This window comes from Salmo salar, chromosome 01 (assembly GCF_965601325.2).
Source record: "Salmo salar chromosome 01, fSalSal1, whole genome shotgun sequence".
Lineage (NCBI taxonomy): Eukaryota > Metazoa > Chordata > Actinopteri > Salmoniformes > Salmonidae > Salmo > Salmo salar.
In genome coordinates, this window is record NC_138291.1 from 75,389,080 (window position 1) to 75,405,247 (window position 16,168).

General features: G+C 43.8%; 1 protein-coding gene across 2 annotated transcripts in view; it reads right to left on the reverse strand.

Moving 5' to 3' along the window:
• LOC106608514 (1-phosphatidylinositol 4,5-bisphosphate phosphodiesterase epsilon-1) overlaps nucleotides 1-10,870 on the reverse strand; it is a 42,577-nt gene extending 31,707 nt beyond the window's left edge. For both annotated transcript variants that reach the window (XM_082976625.1, XM_014206466.3), the window contains exons 1-2: nucleotides 10,719-10,870; nucleotides 8,670-10,101 (exon numbers count right to left, since the gene is read on the reverse strand). In XM_082976625.1, the coding sequence (XP_082832751.1) occupies nucleotides 8,670-9,863 (1,194 nt within the window). In that variant the 5' untranslated portion in view covers nucleotides 9,864-10,101; nucleotides 10,719-10,870. The remainder of the gene's footprint in view (nucleotides 1-8,669; nucleotides 10,102-10,718) is intronic.
• Between the last annotated feature and the right edge of the window lie 5,298 nt (nucleotides 10,871-16,168).

The window sequence follows — 16,168 nt, forward strand, 5'->3', positions numbered from 1 at the left end:
AGCTCCCTGGATTTGTCTAATAAGAACAGCTTATTTTTGTTTTCCGTAAGACATTTTTTTCCGAAAAACATTTTGCCATAATGAATATGACCCAGCATGAGCTGGGCTGGACCAGAGGCCTCCACAGACATTGGGAGAATGGCCGTCAATGGACCTCATTTGTCAAATGGTTGTATGGTCAAATCTCGTCATTCTCACTCAAAGCTCAGGATTTTGGTCGATTTCAACATGATCATAGGGTGCATCACAGTTGTCTATAGTGGTGTCCTCTCCTCATCCACTCTCCCTTCATTATGTACTGATCACGAGGAAGGTGAGAGCTGTCTGTTAGAAGAAGCCTTAGTATTTGCATATACCAGTCCATTTCTTTCATATCAGAGCAGGTGAAGAAAGCCTTGGTTATTGAGATGCACAGTGTTGTTATATTTGGTTTTGTCAATTTTGTAAAGTTTCAATATTTAAAAGAAGAAAGTGAGTTGTAGTCCTACTTTCCATTCAGCTTGTTGCTAGTACTTGTACAATGATTTGTAGGTCTAAACCAATAACATTCTCTCTCAAATAGTAATAACTGTTTATTACCATCGGTCTTTAAACTACTGATAAACTCTTTACAACCCCTTTACAAATGTTACATTAATGTTAAGTGTTAGTCAAATACCGTTCATATATTAAAAGTTAAACTCATGTAGTCAGTTTATACATTTCTGTCTGTTTAAATTAAACAGAACACATGCTGTATGTTTAGTCTAGAGGGATGAGAGAGAACACCCTACTACATTTGACAAATGCTTCATGGAGACCACCATCATCCCAGTCCCCAAGAAAGACAAGGTGACATGCCCAAATGACAATCGCCCCGTCGCACTCACCCCGGTCATAATGAAGTGCTTCAAGATGCGGGTCATGGCCCACATCAAGGCCAGCATGCCAGGCACACTGGACCCAATCAAATTTGCCTACCACTCCATGGATGATGCCATTTCCTTCATTATTCACACAGCCTTAATGCACCTGGACAAGAGGAACATCTATGTGAGAATGCTGTTCATTGACTACAGTTAAGCATTCAACACTATTGTTCCCTCCAAGCTCGACAACAAGTTCAGAGCCCTGGGTCTGGACACCACCCTCTGCAACTGGATCCTGTACTTCCTGACAGGCAGACCACAGGCTGTCAGGACTAGCAACAACACCTCCTCCACAATGACTCTTAACACAGAGGGCCCCCAGGGGTGTCCCTTTGCTAAGTGGCTTTGCATGACACTAACTCCATCATCAAGTTTGCTGACGACACCACGGTTGTAGGCCTGATAAGAAAACAATGCCAAGTCAACCTATAGGGAGGAGGTATGTGAACTGGCATTGTGGTGCCAGGACAACAACCCCTCCCTTAACATCAGCAAAACAAAGGAGTTGATTGTTGACTTGAGGAAGCAGCAGGGAACATGCCCTGATCCACGTCAATGGGACTGCAGTAGAGAGAGCAGTTTTAAGTTCCTTAGCGTTCACATCACCCAGGACTTGATTTGGACCAACAACACCACCACCACTCTTATCAACAGGGCACAACAGCATCTTTACTTCCAGCTGAAGAATTACTGCATGCCACCCTGGATCCTCTCCGAATACTACCGCTCCACCATCGAGAGCATCCTGACCGTAACCGCAAGGCCCTTCAGCGGGTGCCCCCACCCATCCAGGACATTTACTCAAAACGGTGCCTGAAGAAGGCCTGCAGCATCCTCAAGGACACCACACACCCCAGCCATGAGCTGTTCAAAGACTCCAGCCACCCTAGTCATAGACTGTTCTCTCTGCTACCACATTGCAAACGGTACCGGCTTCTACCCCCAAGCCATAAGACTCCCGAATACCTAATCAAATGGCTACCCAGACTATTTGCAATCCTCCCCCCCTCTTCTTCTCTTTTACACCGCTGCTACTCTCTGTTGTTATCACTTTAATAACTCTACCTACATGTACATATTACCTCAACCAACCGGTGCCCCCGGACATTGACTCTGTATTAGTCACATACCTGTTGTATTCGGCGCATGTGATTTTGATTTGATTCACTACCTTGCCATTGGGCAGACGGTATCAGAACATTAGGTCTGATACCAACAGGCTCAGAGAATGTTTCTATCTACAAGCCATCAGACTGCTGAACACTTGAACTGGACTGACCACCTGCTCTGACTCTCTGCACCTCAGCACACATGCACTCACTCACTCACGCACACACCCACACAGATCTATATTCATCAACACACTCATCCCCCCCCCCCCCCCCCACACACACACACACACACACACACACACCTTCCCCAAAACACATGTAAATATTTGACTATAAATTGTGCCTTCCTGTATTATACTGATGCTAAAATGTTTATTTTATTCTATTGAGCCATTAACTTTATGTTCGTAATCTTATCTTTTATTATTCCTTATTGTTGTTGCATTGTCCAGAAGGAACCTGCAAGTGAGCATTTCGTTGGACAGTGTATACCATGTGTATCCTGTACATACAACTAATACAACTTGAAACTTCAGCCATCCATAGAGCCTTCAATAGACTATAATACTGCAGCTCTTGTCACAAGGATGCATGTAGTGTATGTTTTCTATTGAAACCCTGTGAAATGACAGTTGAGAAGAACATGTATGGAACCCTTGCAGCGCTGTCATGAGCAACTGTCATAAGCAACACTATGCCTATGTCTGGTAGGGTTTTACAAAACAGTTGATCAGTATCAAGGTTCTCGGATTACGTTCCAGTCGTCTGAAGACCGACAAATTGGACCCACATTTACCATCAGAAAGACAATCATACTCTAATTCGAGCGATCCCCACTGATATGAATAGCAAAGATTATAGTATGCATGGTTTGGTAGAAATGTTAGTCAAGTACTAGTGCTTTCTTTGAATTAACCATTTGAAAGAAAGAGAAAATATATTCTGACTTACATTAGAAGATCATGCCTAATGTGATACAGCCTCCAAAATTGGTGAAAGTCAGTAAATCCACAATAGTCGTGTCATGTCTGTATGTTCCAGTTTGTAGTGGAAGAGAGGAGGGAGATATGTTTGAGACAGAAGAGAGAGAGCATGTCTGAAACCTGAGAGAGAGAGGGAGAGGGAGAGGGAGAGAGAGAGAGAGAGAGAGAGAGAGAGAGAGAGAGAGAGAGAGAGAGAGAGAGAGAGAGAGAGAGAGAGAGAGAGAGAGAGAGAGAGAGAGAGAGAGAGAGAGAGAGAGAGTGTGCGTGTGTGTGTTTTGGGACAGCTCCCCTTATATGGTTAGGGAGACTGGGCATTAGTAAGAGGTATTAGGAAAATAACATTACCTTTATATATAAAACACACATCACCGTCTCTCATCTCCTACTGTAAACCTCTACAGTGACTACATAGCCAGTATTAGCCACTGTGATGTAATTCACCAATGACTCTACTGTGGGTTCATTCAATAGCTCTCTCTCTCTCTCTCTCTCTCTCTCTCTCATAATGGCAAAATGGTAAGCGTTGCAGATAGATATGAAATATGAAGCATAGACTTATTACAGTTCTCAGTTCTGCATTAAAAACAGTCAGGTCTTTTCAAAACAATGTTTCTTTTTCTTGCAATGATTTGGTGTCAGAACTCCCTGATGACAGGAGTTGATACAAGATGCCTTGGGCTTCAACTAAAATATACAGGGAGAAAATTATCACAGCTCATCAGATCTGGGAAGAAAATAGTTGTCTTTTTTTGTTTATTTGAAAATGCTAACTTTTCAATACTCAAGGTAGTCAAATATAGTTTATATAGAGTTTCAACTAAAAGGCAACTATTTTCTTTGATATTCCAATAAAGGTCTCAGAAAATGTTGAATACCTCTCAGAAAACCGAATAATATTTGAAGGTATTTGAATATATGCAGGTTGTTTGAAAACAAAAACAAAAATGTATTTGATAGCTGACAAATATTTGATGAAGAACCAAAAACTACAACACTTAGTTTGATTAGTTTAAATATATGATCATAAGCACATGGTTTGGAGGGCTCTTAGATATTAATCTTAATATAGCCTATTTTCTAGAATGAAATACATAAGGGATGGAATCCCCTCAACATTATAGTAGACCACTTCTGTAGCATCAAAATTACTAACAAATATATTTTCACAATGAGTAAGACATAAGGTAATACAGTAACACTAAACATCAAGTTTTTATACATGTGTATGTAGTAATTTTGTAATTATTACAATAGCAGCATTGTTGTTACATAGGACTTTGGAAATTGCTTTATAATTGCATAAATAATGAAATTATTACATAAGTGGAATAAAGCACAGTCACTTCCTCTTGTGTACAGTAGTTACAAAACCTCTCAGCTCATTTTTATGCAATAAAATGCAATTACCAAAGTATTATGTAACAACATGCTAATAAAATGTTGCTCCAAAAGTAATTACAGCTTTATTACACAGGCACAAGAACAGTTTAATGTTAAGTGATATTGAGAATGCTAACAGTAACAACATGTCCCCTCCCACATTTTGAAATTACATTTTTGTCCCCCCCCAGTTTTATCAGTGGAATGTGATACACAACGAGGCAACTGTGTGCAGTAGGACCATGCGGACACCTCCGAGAAGTCGGGTAGACTGGTTGGAATGTTTATCCTACAGGATTAAATATATATATATATATATATATATATATACTGCTCAGAAAAATAAAGGGAGCACTAAAATAACACATCCTAGATCTGAATGAAAGAAATAATCTTATGAAATACTTTTTTCTTTACATAGTTGAATGTGCTGACAACAAAATCACACAAAAAGAATCAATGGAAATCCAATTTATCAACCCATGGAGGTCTGGATTTGGAGTCACACTCAAAATTAAAGTGGAAAACCACACTACAGGCTGATCCAACTTTGATGTAATGTCCTTAAAACAAGTCAAAATGAGGCGCAGTAGTGTGTGTGGCCTCCACGTGCCTGTATGACCTCCCTACAACGCCTGGGCATGCTCCTGATGAGGTGGCGGATGGTCTCCTGAGGGATCTCCTCCCAGACCTGGACTAAAGCATCCGCCAACTCCTGGACAGTCTGTGGTGCAACGTGGCGTTGGTGGATGGAGCGAGACATGATGTCCCAGATGTGCTCAATTGGATTCAGGTCTGGGGAACGGGCGGGCCAGTCCATAGCATCAATGCCTTCCTCTTGCAGGAACTGCTGACACACTCCAGCCACATGAGGTCTAGCATTGTCTTGCATTAGGAGGAACCCAGGGCCAACCGCACCAGCATATGGTCTCACAAGGGGTCTGAGGATCTTATCTCGGTACCTAATGGCAGTCAGGCTACCTCTGGCGAGCACATGGAGGGCTGTGCGGCCCCCCAAAGAAATGCCACCCCACACCATGACTGACCCACCGCCAAACCGGTCATGCTGGAGGATGTTGCAGGCAGCAGAACGTTCTCCACGGCGTCTCCAGACTGTCACATGTGCTCAGTGTGAATCTGCTTTCATCTGTGAAGGGCACAGGGCGCCAGTGGCGAATTTGCCAATCTTGGTGTTCTCTGGCAAATGCCAAACGTCCTGCACGGTGTTGGGCTGTAAGCACAACCCCCACCTGTGGACGTCGGGCCCTCATACCACCCTCATGGAGTCTGTTTCTGACCGTTTGAGCAGACACATGCACATTTGTGGCCTGCTGGAGGTCATTTTGCAGGGCCCTGGCAGTGCTCCTCCTGCTCCTCCTTGCACAAAGGTGGAGGTAGCGGTCCTGCTGCTGGGTTGTTGCCCTCCTACGGCCTCCTCCACGTCTCCTGATGTACTGGCCTGTCTCCTGGTAGCGCCTCCATGCTCTGGACACTACGCTGACAGACACAGCAAACCTTCTTGCCACAGCTCGCATTGATGTGCCATCCTGGATGAGCTGCACTACCTGAGCCACTTGTGTGGGTTGTAGACTCCGTCTCATGCTACCACTAGAGTGAAAGCACCGCCAGCATTCAAAAGTGACCAAAACATCAGCCAGGAAGCATAGGAACTGAGAAGTGGTCTGTGGTCACCACCTGCAGAACCACTCCTTTATTGGGGGTGTCTTGCTAATTGCCTATAATTTCCACCTGTTGTCTATTCCATTTGCACAACAGCATGTGAAATATATTGTCAATCAGTGTTGCTTCCTAAGTGTACAGTTTGATTGCACAGAAGTGTGATTGACTTGGAGTTACATTGTGTTGTTTAAGTGTTCCCTTTATTTTTTTGAGCAGTATATATATATATACTGCTCAAAAAAATTAAGGGAACACTATAGTTATCCCAGGTCTGCACTCATAGACATATGCCTACATCTTTCATATCATATTGAAAATACATTTGATCCCAATGTAAATACATTTGATCCCAATGTATTTCAGAACCAAGACAGAAATGTTTTTTGCCACACAGCCATCCTACGAAAGGCTGCAGTTTGGGTGATGGGTGAAAATCTCTTTACTATATAAACAAAGCCATATTTTAACGCATTGGTCGGCAGTGAGTGCACTCAAGACACACACAGGACATGCACACATGCACACACAGTTACCAATCACAATTGTCTATTCAATTGCCTAGCTGTTATTTTCAATGGCAATGTTTTCTTTCACAGAATTTCCCCTAAAAATTCTCTGAATTGTCCTTAACCCTGACCCACAGTTAAAAGTTGTATGTAACAAGTGTTGTGTATTCTATGAGTTCAGCCAACCCTAAAATGACCTATTTTAACCTTGATCACCTGATTACTGACACAGATTCTTGCATTATTTTGTACAGAAACGACTTAACCAGGATCATGAAGTCTTATTTTCTGCTGAGACCATGGTGGTTCAGTACAAATCAGTAGAGGCTGGTGGGAGGAGCTTTAGGAAGGCAGGGTCATTGTAATGGATGGAATGGAATGAATGGAACCGTACCAAACACATCAAACATATGGAAACCACACGCTTGACTCCGTTCCATTCATTCCATTCCAGCCATTATAATGAGCCTGTCCTCCTATAGCTCCCCCCACCAGCCTCCTCTGGTACAAATACCTCTTGTACAACAAGAGTTGGAGTTAATTCAATTTCCATGGCTGCCAGTTAAATCAAAATTCAAAAGGCACTCACACATCTGAGCTATCTTTGTTGCAGGTTCATGGTAACAATTGAATAAGAAGAAACCAGTTAAATCAGCCATATCATTTATTTTCAAAGAAGTGCAATTCATTTACTGGAATTAGATTAAAATGTTATGGCCCAAATTCAACTAATAAAGTATTGAAGTTGAATCAGGAGTGTTATTGCTTTGACTGGAGCAAACAGCAGTGTTTTCCAGATTGGACACTTCTCTGTTCCAAGGATTCAAGTGAGCAGTGCCAATATGTAGTTTACCACTAGGTGGCAGTCTAATCCACTGTATTGTTACCGGCAGGGTAGAGTCTATTGCCACTGCAGAATTGGTACTGAATGAGGTCTGCAGTTAGTTTCTATCCCAGATTGACACTTTAAAGCACCATAATCACTCTGAGTTTATGCCACTCGCCCCCTCTTTATGAATGTACTCATAAACTATTTATTGTGTGGGACCACTGAACACACATCCTGTTTTATTAACTTTACATACACACAAAATGATTGAGGGTAAAAACAAAATATAGCCCGAAGGCTTATTTCCATTATGGTAAAATATATTTATTCTAAGTCAACACAAACATCACCATCACCGGTTGTCTCTAATCATCCTAATCTCAGAGGTTGTTCTTTCCATACAGGCTAGGAATATTTTGACCTGCTCTGGGTCTATTCGCCAAACCATTAACAAATTATGGACCAATAAGTAGGCTAAGTATGTAAGTTATTCCTTTCATTTCCCCTGAAGCTTGTTGTTTTTGACTCGGCAACACCTTAAAAACAAACTCTGGAGTGTGTGTGCTTTGTTTTCCACTGACTGTATTTGTTTCTCATGGTTGAGACTGTAACCATCTGCCAAGTGATTGTGATGTAATGGTGTAGCCTAACTTTTCCATTGGGTGTGTACCCACTGGAGCAGAGAAGCAATCCCAGACCCTCTTTCTACATCTCAAATGGCACCCTATTCCCTATATAGTGCACTACCTTTGACCATAAGGCTTTGTTGAAAAGTAGTGCACTTTATGGAATAAGGTGCTATTTGAGACGCACCTTCTATAATACAGGCCTCTAGTGTTCTACTTAACTTTTAACCACCCCTCCCCTCTGCTCTCCTACCCGGCTACTCCAACCCCCATTTCCCCTGCAGCTCCGTGAGTTTTGTCTCACACTGCACTGTGTGTAGTAACTATTACATACTGCAGCAGGGGATTTCACACACATTTTTCCTTTTTGTGCCCCGCCGGTGTGTGTGTGTGTGTGTGTGTGTGTGTGTGTGTGTGTGTGTGTGTGTGTGTGTGTGTGTGTGTGTGTGTGTGTGTGTGTGTGTGTGTGTGTGTGTGTGTGTGTGTGTGTGTGTGTGTGTGTGTGTGTGTGTGTGTGTGTGTGTGTGTGTGTGTGAGTGAGTGAGTCCAGTGCAGTCTAGGGCTTTTCCAAAGTAGATTTTAAACTAAAAGTGACACAGTTTTGCTCAATGGAACCACGAAAGCTAACTGTGTGTATGTTCTTACCTCAAAAAACATGTCAACTTTTTTTCCAAGGTGAGGTTTACATGCTTGCAGATGTAGACTCTGAGAGGTTGAACTGTGTCCACTGTATCCACTCAAGCGACTGTATTCACTAGGCCCAGAGAAACGGTCCCTTCTGCAGACAGCGTCCCACGCCTCCTCACTGATCCTCCACGAGGGTAATGTCCTGATGATTGCCCTAGTCCCTGTACACACAGACTTCTTCACCCTCTGGTTATCCCTCAAGAACCTACGGACCAGGACCGTCGAACGCTCCCTCTTATTATACACAAAGCTATCCTCAGTCTCGCAGTCAAATCCTAACCCATTGTCTGAGGTCATCTTCAAAGCTGTGGGGCTTTTGGAAGGGCTGGTGGGAAGGAGTGCCAGTGTAGAGCACCTTTGCATTTTGGCTTTGCCCCCTGGGCTGATGTGCCCATCTCTGAGTCCGTGGGCACAGCTGGTGTCAGCGACTGTTGATGATGTCATCTCCTCTACGAGACAGAAGGCGAAGCTGCCCGTAGTGACTCTTATGGGGGAAGATGGGACTGAGGATACTGAGCCTGACACTTTGCCCCCTACAGCCTCCTTGCCTCTATCATCTAATGAGGTACCAGAGTAGAGCAAGCCCTGAAAGCAGTTCTTGCCCCCACCTGGTAGTGTCCTTGCATTACACAGAGGAGACAACTGCTGCGACTCTAACTCCTTGACACTCCTACGTACATCTGTACCATGATGTACTACAGTACCCACAATGCTCTGTGTAACATATCCTGTTTTATCCACTGTGTACGTCTGAGGTGAGATCCCTGCTCTCTGGACTGGAGTGTTACTGTCAGAGTCATTGCAGGCGTCTGAGATCGGTTTACTTTGGCTGCAGCACAGTACACAAGGCCCAAGGCCCTTCCTGCGGCTTACGCCACAGCAGCAGCCTGAAGGTTTACTGGCAGGCCGCACAGTCACACACACTCTTTGCTTCGATCCAGCATCCAGAGACTCCACTGAACGGCAGCCATTGCTGGAGTGTTTATCCGGTTGGAATGGCGCTGGCGGTGCATCTGTGTCATCAGAGTGTAGTTGAACTTTAACTCTCCGCTGGGTTTCATGTGGGCTCCTGGGCCTCACAATCCCATGATCTATCTTTTCGGCACGCGTCTCTGTCCCGTCTGTGTTGCTGGTAGAGAATTCCTCCAACATAATGCCGGCCTGCCTGCCTTTCTGTGTCTTCCTCCTTGTTGGTATTCAGAGACGTCAGAGCGAGAGGTGGGTGCAGGTGGAGTCCACAACAGCTGTGAACACCAGGAGAGTCAACGCTGCATGTTGTCCGGGAGATGCGTCCCTCTGTGCACACTCAGAAATGGACTTTGCTGCCGTGCCGACCAGGATGACACATCCCTCGTCAATCTGCAGGGGACAGCAGGAGAACCCAAGTTAGCTGAAAAATAGAACACACAAAAACTGTTTTGTGCTGAAGACTATCCCAAGCCAACAAATTAGATTGTGTCCTAATGATATCTATTGAACTCGGAATACAAACAAAATCACAACAAGATCATTATTATTAGCTGTAGTGAGAGGGTTGAAGTTGCAGTGCCAAGTTGTCACCGGATACTGGACAATGCACCATAACCTGTGAAAGGGAAGTGACTATGATGTGATGATTAAAGGCAGATGAACCATACAATCAGTCTTCCCCTCACTTTCCCTGCCTATGGCCAAACACTTTCCCTGCTTATGGCCAAACACTTTCCCTGCTTATGGCCAAACAATGTAAGAAAACATTAAGACCGGATTATGTGGTAACTGTAATAGAGCTCTGTGCAGTGACCTACATGCATTAAAGCTCCTAAAGTGGTGAATGAAAAATAGTTAAGAAAGTATTGTACCCCATTCTCTTCTGCTACAGTATAACAATGTAAAACCCTGCATTATCAAGGGTCTACTCGCCGACATATCACATGAAAACCTTATTAGAATAATCGAAAGTCAAACGACTGAAACTTCTCAACCTTTTCAGCCTGTGATCTTGTTGAAAGGTTAGGTTTTCCTTACCTTTGTGTGAAAGGTTGGTGTTTCTCTCTCCAGATTCATTTCCAGCAGACCAGATGTGTCCCTGTTCCCTCTCTATCCACAGTAGGCTATAAGAAAAGAGGGGGATTGGGAGGAGAGGAAAAGAGTGATCAGGGGAGAGGGAGAGGGAGAGAGGAAAAGAGAGGGATCTGGGAAGAGGGGAAAAGGGGGGAGCCACAGAAACAGGGATCTCACCGGGAAGGGCTCCCTTTACAGAACTTGGCAGGACAACAAGCTGAAGCTTTTTTCAGTTTTTCCCCTTTTTTTACTCACAGCTCACTGGATTATTTTGCAATCACACTGGACAGAACCTAATGCTAATACCTTCACAGCTTTTAAAGTGGCAGTCGCTTAAATAGCCTTGCTTTTTTACGGCCATTTATTCAATCAGAAATGTGTACCATCACCCTCACGTCAATATGAGTTTACAATCAATCATATGAGTTGCCCATTCAGAAATGAAACAAATAGATGTTTCAAGTTTTAATGTCACGTGCACAAGTACAGTGAAATGCCTGTCTTGCTAGAGCCAAACCCAACAATGCAGTAATCAATAAAGCATTACACAGTAGAACAAAAACAAAATAAATAAATAAGAAGAACACGAGAAAGTAAGTAAGCTATATATAGGGTCAGTTCCATATTTACAATGTGCAGGGATACTGGAGTGATAGAGGTAGATTTGTATAGGGGTAAGGTGACTAGGCATCAGAATATATGATACACAGAGTAGCAGCAGAGTAAATTATGATTGTGTGTGTGTGTGTGTGTGTGTGTGTGTGTGTGTGTGTGTGTGTGTGTGTGTGTGTGTGTGTGTGTGTGTGTGTGTGTGTGTGTGTGTGTGTGTGTGTGTGTGTGTGTGTGTGTGTATTTATTAGTCACTATTAATGTGTGTGCATGTTATGTGTGTGTTGGAGTGTTCTTATCTGCTTATGCATTCTCATTTCAACACCAAATCCACCACTGGTGTGTATGGCCAAAGAGCTCTATTTTCATGTCATCCAACAAATGTAAGTGCCTGGAGTTTGCTAAACGGCATTCGAACTTGGATTAGAACTGGTGCTTTGGTCAGATGACATGAAAATAGAGCTCTTTGGCCATGCACACCAGTGGTGGGTTTGGTGTTGAAATGAGAGTGCATGAGCAGAAAAGAACCCCATAACTACTGTAAAATATGGTGATGAATCTTTGATGTTATGGCGCTATTTTGATTCCATTGGTCCTGGAGCCCTTGTCAAGATCAACGGCATCATGAACTTTACCCAGTGCCATGATATTTTAGTCAAAAACTTGGTTGCTTCTGTCAGGAAGCTAAAACTTGGCCGCAAATAGAACTTTAGCACACATCAAAATCCACAAAGAATGGTTCATTGCCACAAGATCAACATTTTGCAATGGCCATATCAGTCTCCGGACTTAAAACCCATTGAAAACCTCTGGTTTGAATTGAAGAGGACAGTCCATAAGCGCACATGAAGGATATCAAGGATCTGGAAGAATTCTGTAAGGAGGAATGGTCTAATATCCCTCTCAATGTGTTCTCCAACTCAAATCTCTTTCTCTGAGCAAAGTTATTAGTATAAAAGAAATATAACCTCCCAGTTTTTTGGCCTACAATATAGCTCAGTATTTTTATGATTTATTTTAAACTGTCATTTTTGCCCATAATTTCAGACCCCACTGTAGTTATTACATATCTGGCGTAAAAACTGCAGCAGATTTTAAAACCCATTAAATAAAAGTACCTAAACTTTGTATACAAAAGTATACACCCCTTCAAATTAGTGGATTATGCTATTTCAGCCACACCCATAGCAGACAGGTGTATAAAATTGAGCACATAAACATGCAATCTCCATAGACAAACATTGTCAATAGAATGGCCTTACTGAAGTGCTCAGTGACTTTCAATGTGCCACCATCATAGGATGCCACCATTCCAACGAGTCAGTTCGTGAGATTTCTGCCCTGCTAGAGCTGCCCTGGTCAACAGTGCTGTTATTGTGAAGTGGAAACGTCTAGAATCAACAACGGCTCAGCCACGAAGTGGTAGGCCACACAAGCTCGCTGAAGCGTGTAGAGCGTAAAAATTGTCTGTCCTCGGTTGCAACACTCACTACTGAGTTCCAAACTGCCTCTGGAAGCAACGTCAGCACACAAACTGTTCATCGGGAGCTTCATTAAATGGGTTTCCATTACCGAGCAGCCGCACACAAGCCTAATATCGCCATACATAATGCCAAGCGTCAGCTTGCCGCCATTGGACTCTAGAACCATGGAAACGCGTTCTCTGAAGTGATGAATCACACTTCCTCATCTGGCAGTCCGACGGATGAATCTGGGTTTGGCGGATGCCAGGTGAATGCTACCTGCCCCAATGCACAGTACCAACTGTAAAGTTTGGTGGAGGAGGAATAATGGTCTGGGGCTGTTTTTCATGGTTCGGGCATGGCCCCTTAGTTCCAGTGAAGGGCAATCTTAACTCTACAGCATACAATGACATTCTAGATGATTCTGTGCTTCAGACTTTCCTGTTTCAGCATGACAATGCACAAAGCGAGGTCCATACAGAAATGGTTTGTTGAAATCGGTGTGGAAGAACTTGACTAGCCTGCACAGAGACATGACCTCAACCCCAGCAAACACCATTGGGATGAATTGGAACACAGACTGCGAGCCAGGCCTAATCACTCAACATCAGTGCCCGGCCTCACTAATGCTCTTGTGGCTGAATGGAAGCAAGTCCCCGCAACAATGTTACAACATCTAGTGGAAAGCCTTCCCAGAAGAGTGGAGCAGCAAAGGGGGGACCAACTCCATGGTAATGCTCATGATGTTGGAATGAGATGTTCGATGAGTAGGTGTCCACATACTTTTGGTCATGTAATGTATTTCATTTTGAAGCACATTACTTATCTCTGTATGAAATTCATTGGTATAAATGTCTTAACTTATCAAACCAAAAAAAGCATGAAACCAGAGAAGTCTGAAACCTTTTCCGTCACTTTGATGAAACAACTGGATTATTGTTTTCTTGCAGCAAACTCTGTGTAATGGCATCTCCAGCTGAGATAGAATAGTCATTACATGTCAAATGGTTGATTCCTCTTGCTTACTGTAGAATTCGGAGAAGAAGGAAATGTCTTGATGTTCTATGGACCTTCAGTTATCCGATTGAGAATTATTAGTTGCAGGCAGGGAGAGGCCGCGAGGAGGCAGCAGTTGCTCCGCGTCACACGTTTCGGGGCTCAGCCTGCATCGTGCTTTGCTCCCCGCTCAAATGAATGATCAGTGTAGAGGTGGATACGTGTAGAGGTGAATGAGAAAGAATATTCCTGGTGTTTTTGACGCCCGCCATTTGGTGAGATGCAGACTGGTGAAAATGGTGAGACTGAGGATACCCTGTTTGTCTTGTTGAGCTTTGATATGGAGTTTCTACCTGATAAGGTCATGCTAGGGTACAGTCTATTATCTATTTGGTGAGGGTGTTTGTTCTGAAACCGCTACAGTGCTTTAGGTGCCAAGGATTCGGACATGTGGCAGCAGTATTTAGAAGGGAGATCCCACGATGTGGAAAGTGTGCATGAGGGCCTAATCAGAGGGAGTGTGAAGTTTGGTTTGAGAAAGCACTGTGTGTAAACTGTGGGGGCACCCATGCAGCTGGGTATCTGAAGTGTCCTGTACGAGAGAGACAAGTTGTGATTGCCAGAGGTCGAGTAGGGAAGATTTCATATGCTGAGGCAGTAAGGAGAGTAGAGGATAGCCCAAGGGTGAGGGATTTGACTGGGAGCCCCCCAGTGAGTAGGCCCAAAGAGAGAGATCCAGAGAGGGTGAGTTTTAGTAGTATATAGGTGCAGGGTTGGTATATAGGTGCAGGGTTAGATGATTGTGTAATAAACATTTGACACCTTCCCCCTTTTTTGTGACCAAAATGTGCAATCCGCACTCTGACCGGCGAAAGGCAGCAATATGCAACACAGCGTCTAGTATGCCATAAATTCACACGAAGAAGAAGCAGAAGAAGAAGAAGCAGAAGAAAAAGGAAATAAATGTCTTAATGGGTACAGGGCGAGGGATCCTGAGAGCATCCCTGTGAGGAGGACAAGACCAATACAGAGTGATAGAAATAACATGTGCTTCAGTAAGGTTGGTTTCTTAGCGTTCATATCCATGGTTATCAACTGTACTGCAGAAATGGAACGTGTCACAGAAAATAGAGGTTGTGGTGGCAGCTGCAGAGAAGTACTTGGGTGTACGAGATTTTACTACAGAAGAGTTACGAGGTGTGTTGAACAACAGTGTCCCATCCTCCAAGGATGTCTGCCTGGTGTAGGATCAGAAAAGGCCAAGTAGCGGAATAGTGTATGTAGGGTTAGTTGGTAGGGCAATTTTCTTGCCTTTTCCCCGTTGTTATCCCTTCCCTTTTTGTGTCACAAAGTGTAATTTATTCACAGTCCAGAATGGTAGGTGGAAACCAGGTAAGGCTGCTGAGGGGAGGACAGTTCATAATAATGTCTGGAACGGAGCGAATGGAATGGCATCAAACACATGGAACCATGTGTTTGATGTATTTGATACCATTCCACCGATTCCGCTCCAGCCATTACCCCGAACCTGTCCTCCACAATTAAGGTGCCACCAACCTCCTGCGGTTGAATCACAGGGCTGGATAAAAGAAATAGCTAAATGAATATGGAGGCCGTTCTACATCCTGAGGGGTTCGTGCTGATTGTACGGATATTGTGACAGCCGGTTAAATGGGGTCCCTTGAGAAGACAAGAACAAGATGTATGTCAGGAGAAGTGCAGTATTATCATAAGGAGATGTATACTTGGAATACGGAGTAGGAATGGAGGGAAAAGAGAGGCAGAGGAGGTCTAAGAGAGAGAGGGAGGAAGAGGGTGAGATTGAGATGGTTTGTTAAAGAAGAATGGTAGAAAGTGTAAGCAGAGTGAGCTGAGGACAGGAGGAGAAATGGAAGTGAATGAGGGCTTAGTGTCGGAGGTGGTAGGTGTGGTGAAGTTCTCGGAGCCCGAGGCTTGCACCGAGGGTCAGGATAAAGATGAGTCTTTGACAGTAGGAGTAAAGTATTTGGAAGAAGTGGACCCTTGCCTTTTGGCTGATCCATTTGTGGTTTCAGGGTGGGTGAAAACAGAGTTGGGTGCTGTGGAATCGGTGTGGATAAGCAGAAGTGGTCTTGTGATAATTGTTTGTGTTTCTGCTGGTCAGAGGGAGCAGGCGCTCCGCGTTAAACGAATGGGGGCAAGAGATGTGAATTGTTTGCTCTCAAGAAAAGGGTGCCATTGAAAGGAGTGATTACTGGGGTAGCGGTAAATGTGAAAGTTGACCAACTGAAGGGAAGATTCCTGGTGTTTGTGATGCTCGTTGTTTGGTGCGACGCAGACAGGGTCAAGATTTTGTGCCGAATACAT